This window comes from Protopterus annectens, chromosome 5.part0 (assembly GCF_019279795.1).
Source record: "Protopterus annectens isolate FY-2018-M chromosome 5.part0, PAN1.0, whole genome shotgun sequence".
Classification (NCBI taxonomy): Eukaryota; Metazoa; Chordata; order Ceratodontiformes; family Protopteridae; genus Protopterus; species Protopterus annectens.
The window spans coordinates 1,644,050,974-1,644,059,228 of NC_056735.1; the positions used below are offsets into that span (position 1 = coordinate 1,644,050,974).

The 8,255-nt window shown below is 39.2% G+C and overlaps 1 protein-coding gene across 1 annotated transcript in view; it reads left to right on the forward strand.

The window, feature by feature from the left end:
- URB1 (URB1 ribosome biogenesis homolog) overlaps nt 1-5,983 on the forward strand; it is a 1,941,236-nt gene extending 1,935,253 nt beyond the window's left edge. Inside the window, exon 39 of the mRNA XM_044071429.1 lies at nt 5,016-5,983. Within this exon, the coding sequence (XP_043927364.1) occupies nt 5,016-5,233 (218 nt within the window). The 3' untranslated portion in view covers nt 5,234-5,983. The remainder of the gene's footprint in view (nt 1-5,015) is intronic.
- Nucleotides 5,984-8,255: the final 2,272 nt, after the last annotated feature.

An 8,255-nucleotide genomic window follows, 5' to 3' on the forward strand; every position in this document is an offset into this window, starting at 1 on the left:
CCATCCTTCTAATAATGTCAAGAGTGATGGATAGATTCAGGAAGCGGGTGTGCGCTTCAGGCATATTTGCTGTCCGTGTACTGAACTTACACCACTCTTATGAACATATTCCAGAGAGATCTCCTTCAACAGGTCTTATTTGCTCTGAAGAATCCAGTGACAGCAGACTCACAGAAGTGGTTACAAGCCTCTCTAATGACTGTCTCAACTATTACAAACCTCTCTGTGTGTCTGATGTGCAGTGCAGCTGATGGAACAGCCAGTGTGGCCAATACAGGTGTAGCAATCACATGCCATGCATGGCTGTGATTATTTGACTTTGTGGACAACTTTAAAGCATCCTTTATGAATGCCTCCTTTGATGAGTCAGCATTGTTTGGAACCTCTGTTAAGGAGAAGATGCAGAAGAGTGAGCAAGTTAGCAAAACCATTTCTGCTGTCTGGGTCAAGTTTGGGGTTCCGCAATCCCTGTTCATTAGGAACCAAAAAGGACCTCATTCTTTTTGTTTTCAGAGGTCTAAGCATTAGTGTGACTTACCTTCTGACAAGGGGCAGCTGCAACTGGGGTGGCCATTTTAACAGACACAGACCTAGAGGCCAAGGAATCCCACATAATCAGGGATATTACGAGCCCTTTTCTGACAGGAGACCTCAGAAGCCCTTAAGGTCTGCCTGACTGCTGTATTTTGGAAGCAGTTGGGGGACAAATCTTTCTCCATCCAGACTCGTTCACTGTCGCACAAGACAGTTGGATGAGAGAGGGAATATTCAGAAGCTATTACATTCCATTTTTGGAAATCCCCCTCAAACAAATCAGACATAGCTGGATGCCTTTCCTAGCCAGGCAAAGGTCGTCTTAAAAGAGGTACTTTCTCTTCTCAAAAAAGACCTGTCTAGGAGGTCCCACCAGACCAGAAAGGGTCAAGATTTTATTCCAAATTCTTTTTGATTCCAACGAAAACCAAGGACCTTAGGCCCATTTTAGACCTCAGCTTTTCAACATGTTTGTAAAAAAAGACGTAGTTCAAAATAGTCATGGTGCAATCAGTTCTACCGTGTTTAGAGGGGAATGAATGGATGTGCTCAACAAATTTTCATAATGCTTACCAGCACATAAAGATACCAAGGAAATCCAGGAGATATTTACAGTTTTGGATCGGTGCCAGTTACCATCAATTAAGAGCTTTACCATTTGGCCTCACCAGAGCTCCCAGGGTGTTCACCAAATGTATGGCAGTTGTAGCAGCCCATTTTCGAATTTGGGGATGCAAGATATTATCATACATGCACAACTGACTCCTGACTGGTGTCACTCAATGATGTAGTTCCCTTTGCATTTTTGTCAGCTTACAGAAATTAAGCGTAGATCCCTCATAGTGTCTAATCTTGGTGTTTTACCTGGCACTACTGTCTATGTCCTCTTACTTGATTAGGAGAGGATTCAAACCCTACATTGCACTGGGCAAACTCTTCTTCTGACCATTTGACCTACCCTGCAAGTCTAGTGCTCAGAGTTTTTGGGCTTCATGGCATCTTTAGTAGTAATAGTCCAGTTCACGCTATATCACATGAGAATTTTATAGTGGCTCCTGCAGTCTCAGTACTGCCATCCTTTCTCCAAGACCATAATTCTTACCAGTCTTGCAGGAAGCACCTTCAGTACTCTGCTGCTACACAAAGGCAAACCCACTCAAGCTCCTCTGCTGTCAGCAACAACGACCAAAGATGCTTCTTCCCTAGGGTGGGAGGGGTATTAAAAAGGATGGTCCAAGGTCTTTGGACAAAAAAACGAGGCCAGTCTTCACATAAATGTCGTAGGGTTGAGAGCAGTCCTCCTTGTGTTGCAGGAACTTCAGGACTGACTTCCTATATGATTTCCATTCAGACAGAGACAATATGATGGTCATCTTGAATATCAACAAACAAGGTTAAACTGGGTCCTTCCCCTTCTTTTGGAAAGCCATGAGACTGTGACCATGGGTGATGGCCTCTCACTGTTTTTTGATGCCAACACACATTCCTGGGATGTTTAGTGGACTGGTGGATAGACTCAGCCAAAGTCTTCTAATGCCTTATGAGCGTCCCCTCAATCTGGTAACTGACGAAAGGATATTCAGTAGCTTGGGCACTCCCTGCTGTGATCTCTTTGCCACCTGGTACAACAACAAATGCAGCGGTTTCTAGACGTTCCAGTGCCATAGTGGGATAAAGTCCTCACTATGATCCAGATCACCAGAGTTTGATTAGCATCTCAGGCATTTGACAGAGTTAGCAGAGAGGATAGGATATTTCTATACTGGGGCCGGGTACATGCTAACATCTCCCTCGTCGAATGATAGTTGAGGCTGGTGGTCAGGGAAGTTTAATGTCAGGCTGGAGGGGGTGGGTTAGATGGTCAAATGCATACCTCTTAGTGCCCGGGGGGGGGGGGGGACAGAGCACACTGTAGTTTCCCCAGCCATTTATAGCTAGTTCTAGGCAGATAGGAGAGGGACACAAGCCAACAAATAATCTCCACACCTCACAGATGACAGTAGGATTTCTGAGACTCTGCCCACGCCTCCACTATATGTAAGTATAAACCCAGAGGCTGAGCTCTCAGATGGAAGGAGGACAGTCTTATTGGGGCAGGAGGAATAACTTGAGGGAAAAAAATGGAGGTCTGGGTGAAAACAAAATGCAGCAGTTCCTGTGCTGTGATTCCCCTTCTGGTACATCCCCCAAGGGCTCTCTGCCTTAGCATTGGCCACCTGAGTTACTTTACACATATCTACCCCTTCCTCTAATATTCAGATTCCTATAGAAAGTTCCACATTGCAAGGTGACTGTCATCCTCATAGCCCTATATTTCCCCCAGACAGATATGGCTCCCTCTGTTGAAGCCTTATTTGAGACAGCCTTCTTGGCTCCTGGATCCAATTCCAGATCTCATAGTTTACCCCTCCACGGGTCCTCACCCTGACCTTCTTAATCTGAAACTAACTGCATACTTTCTCCATTTCCATTAATGATGAGAGAGAATTCCCTTCCTCAAGAGATGATCAGTACTCTTAACAGCCTCTCAGAAACGTTCTGTTTAATATAATAGATTGTACAAGTGGAAGAGATTTGCTATTTTGGCTGGTACTCAAAACATTGACCTCTTTTCAGCCTCTATTCTGGATGTTTTGCATTTTCTCTCCTCCCTCTTTCACTCCAGTTCCAGCTTTTATACCATCAAGGTTCAGTTGTTAGCAATTTCCTCTTTACATACTGGCTTTCAGAATCATTCCTTCGCTGCCTGTAAGTTACACAAAGCTTTTCTCATAGGTACTTTCCTTTTATGCCCACCTGTTGAAGACACATTTCCTCCACGGGAATTGAATTTTGTTTTGGAAGTCGTAACAAAGCTTGTGTTCATGCCAGCAGCTATGGCAGAGCTCAGGTTCCTGTCTTGAAAAACATTGTTCTAGTAGCAATTTCAGCTAGAAGGATTTTGGAACTTTATGCTCTTTTTTTCACTTTCCCCTTATCTTATCTTCCACAAATGCAGAGTAACCTTGAGAACTAATCCCTCTTTCATTCCCATAGTGGCTTCAAAGCATAATATCTCTCAGCCCATTTATTTGCCAATCTTCTTCCCCAACTGTCAAATTAAAATTGCATACATTATATATTCAATGTCAGTTATGCTTTTATCTTCACAAAACTGCTTCCATCCAAAAAGATAAGCAACTATTCATTTCATTTGCACAGAAGAAATTGGGGAAAAAGTATATAAAGTCTCTCTGTCCATATGGTTTTCCAATTGTATTGCCTTTGTTTACGAATCACACTACAAACCTTTGTCATGCAAACCTAAAGCTCATTCACCAGAGCTATGGCTACTTTTACTACTTTCTTTAGAGTGCACTCCTTGAGCGATATATGCAAGGCAGCCACTTGGTCTTCCATGCATATCTTCATCAAACACTACATACTGGATTGTACTTCTAGAATATCCTTCAGCATTTCCATTCTGAAGGCTCTCCTGCCGTAATACTACCTTGGAGAACCATAGCTTGGGATTCTGACCCATACATCAGATCAGACAGACTGAATAAATAGGATATGAAAGATATGTGCTTACCATGATGATGATAGATCCTTTAATTCCAGTCTGGCTGATATGACAACCCACCTTACTTTCCCCTTCCATGTTGTAACACCTTGAGAATCAGCATCTCTCCGTTCTTGGATTCAAGTCAGTACTGATTTTTAGTTTTTGTTCAAGTGTCAAACTAGGTCTGAGGTAGTTAGTGGGACAGAGGCATTGTGGGAAGGAAGACTCCTTAAACGGGATCGAGACTGGAGCAGTATTTCTACCAGATCGGATCCAAGCAGTGGCTCTAGGAGCCATACATCATATCAAACGGACTGGAATGAATGAATCTGTCATTATGGTCAAGTACATAACTTTTATTTACTTACTGTAATGTTAAGTTTTCAGAAGTGTCTTTTATAGCAGAGACATTCCAACACAGGATTGTTGAGAGTGCAAGAATTTAGGGCAGTCCCTTTAACTGAATGATTTTATTTATAAAAACAAATTAATCCAGTTTCATATCCTCCTACTTTAAAAATGAGACTGACTCCAGATCATTCCTTTTATAGGTTTTTTTGGGATAAGCTCTTTTCTCCTAATAGACTTTTTGGAGTCATCCAGGCTGCTTACAATCTGAGCCTATTTACATCATTAATAAGTGTTCCAAGCAGACATGGAGACGTAATGTATCAAGCAAATTATAACGAGCAGCTGGGTGTTGAGCATCTGAAAGGAGCCCTATTTGTATAACTTCACACCTTGCTAAAACTGCACATTTTGTACCAAATACATATTCTGTATTTTTGCTTCTTTATGTTTTTTAGAAGTCCACAGGAGGGAAGGTGTGTTGTGTGTGTATGTGTGCATGTGTATGTATATAAATAAACCTACTTAAGTTCTATTATGTTGTTGAGATTTAGTGTGTAAATAAAACTTTCTTTCCCTTTCACAGTTGCAAGATTGTGTTTACTTTCCTTGTATATCCAAGACTTATGGCTGGAAACTGACAGACCAGAAATGTTCCTCAGCTATGTAAGGATGGTCTTGAGATCTGAAATTGAAAAACAAGAAGACGATGAGCAACAAACTCCAAGAAGGAAAGGAAAGAAAATGAATGAAGCCATAGTAGCACTTTGTAAAGACATTTCTGAGTTAGTGATGGACCTTTGATGGCCATGTATTTTGAAAAGTGCTGTTATCGACTTTAACTTTTGAAGTCAGGAGCTTCTCCGTTTATATTGTTTTATATTATTTATTTGAGACAGATTAGACTGAGTAGGATAAGTGCCTCTTTTCAGGAGATTTCTGCAGATTTTTACTTTAAGTGATATACTGAAAGCCATGCCTTATGCATGTAAAGAGAAGGAACTCAAAGCCTCATGTGTCTCCATTAACATCTTTTCCTTCATAGCCTCTGCTCTCACCCCTTATTTTTCTTTGCTTACACTGATACTTGAATTCATCTTACACTGATACTTGAATTCAGCAATTATGTATGTTATTCAATAACTCCTTGCTATCACATCAATATTTTAATGTTTTCCAGCTTTGTTTTTTTTTTTCACATTTCAAAACTAGAAATTTGCTGTTAATTGATCATTGTCTTGGTCATCTGAAGAATATGTTGTGACATGACATGTAGATAGTGAAAGTGGGAGAGGGTGGAGAGAAAGTGGCTGGTTACAGAACTGGATGACACTGTATATTATTTTATTTTTTAACACCTTTATTAAATTATCACTTAAGACATAGGCACATTTATTAATAGAAAATAAAACAAACCATATTAACATTTTATACATTATACATGCATTCCATATTTTTTTTCTTTTAACACCTGTCATTTAGTCCAGAATTACATAAATTACTCAATTCCTACCTTCCCTTAATCCTCATTCCTCCTCTTGAACATTATTCTGCATGCATTGTTCTCACAATTTCCATTTATTTCTGTGTAATTTGCTCCTTCTCTTTTCTAAATATCCCATTTCCAAATACAGTTGTTTTAGATTTTGTTTTTCATTTATCTTAATTGCTTTTTTGGCAACCACTTTAATTAAGCTTAACAATGCCTTACTATGTCCAGACAATTCAGATCTCGTGTCCCAGCTCAAAAGAATAATTTCCTTAATTACAGCCCTTTATCCCCCTTCCCAGTTTCCCCAACAGATGTCCATTGTTTGCTATCTAACTCTGAAGTCTTTGAAAAAACTTTGAAGTCTGCTTACAATATAAAATACCTATGCAAACACTTCCCCAAAAAAATCCCAGGCCATCTGGACTCTGTTGCTTACATGGGAGTCATACACATGTCCTCCCATTGTCATGCAGTATTTTATATGTCCTTTGAAGTATCGTTTTTTTAGCAGCAGATTCTGTTCCACATTTGACTAAAAATACTACCATGGCAGGCCATTCAGTTTTGACTCCCCAGTCCCTTTCAGTTTGCCTGTACTGTGACAGTCCCTGGTGAGGAAGGCAGTTTTTAACCTGCAGTCCAAATTTAATCTTGGCCTCACCCCACTGTGTTACCTTTTCCTCTCTACTTATTTGCTCCCAGTATCTTGGCTCCTTTGCCAGTTTTCTCCATTAAATTCTAGCCCCCTCTTGCCTATTTTCAGTACCTCTGCTTGCAGTCATCCCTATTAGTAAAATCTACTTTCACCATTCCCACAGTGGCTTACTTTTCAGAATATTTTCTTCAAATTTCTGAATATAATAATCTGTATGATTGTTGTTCTTATTTCTTAACAACTCCCATCTTCATCAACATCATCCCTTTCCATTTTGAATTGCATCCTACTGCTTGTGTTATGTATATGAACCTTAACTGCGTAGCTTTAAAATATCTCCTAAAATCAGACAATCCTAAACTATCTTGTCCTTTTGGAAGGATCATCTTCTTCCACATAAATTCCTTCAACTCTGTTAATAATTGTCCACAACCTTTCTAGCTGATGAAATATGCCTTACCTGTATATAACACTAACTAGATTAAAAAAAATTCACTACTTGTATTTTAATATCCATTTCAGTAAATAAGAGTTTCCAGTTTTGGTCTCTTCCCACATATCCTTAGCAGCCATAACAGAAGCCTTTTTATTCTGTATTCCTAGATACTTCACTTTGTTGTGTCCCTATAAATATAGATATTTGTGGTACAGTTTGTGTGTGAGTACATAATTTATGGCTGTAGCCCTTATTTTATCTTCATTAATTTTATATTCTTTTCTTTATTAATTTTATATCCTGAAAATAATTGAAACTGTCTCAAAAATGTTCAACAGCGCCAAGATATCTGTTTTTGGATTTATCAAGTGAATGTCATCTGCAAATAAAACTAAATTTTCTTGACTACCATGCCAGTTGTATCCATGAATTTCTCAGTAATTTATTTTCTTTGCCAATGGCTCTAAATGCAAAGCAGATGACAAAGTTCCATTCAAATGTACTGGAGAGGAACAAATTCTTGCCTCCGATCCTTCATATAGCTTCCTAATTAACCTTATTGTTTTATCAGGGTATTTAAATGCTTCCAGTGCCCTACTCATGAAATCCCAGTTTACTGTGCTGAATGCTTTTTCTACATCAAGACTCCCCAAAATTGAAATGTGTATATATGAAGCCGAGCTTGATGGTTCTTTGGGTAGTACATCGACCACAGCTTAATTCCAAGATGCTGGTTCTCCCACTTTTTTTTAAAATACTATTAAAATCTTCCAGATCTTTATCACTTTCTTCCCTCCTAACTTCCAGACTTCCACAAGAGTAGTGGATGCTCCTAGAGACTTTGCTACAGATTGATTATACATTATTTTTATCTCATCTCCTCTTATCTAAACTGTTATTTGTTGAAACTCATCTTTCTCTGACCTTGGCATAATTAAGTTCTCTAAATCTTTCCACTTGTGATCTTTCTGGGTTTCCACATTCCTCACATTTTCATAAAATTCCCAAAATACCTCTATTACCTGTATAGGATCTCTGGTTATTTTTCTTGTCATAGGCTCTCTAAGTTTGCAATGGCCTTTTCTACTTTCTGTTGCCTAAGTCATCATGCTGAAAGTTTTTGTGGTCTGGAGTTATTAAAAAATAGTTGGTTAACAGCAATCTTTCTAAGCTTGTGTACTTTCTCCAAATACTCCTTATTTTCTCCATAGCATTTTAGCACTATACAATTGCTGCTCTTATT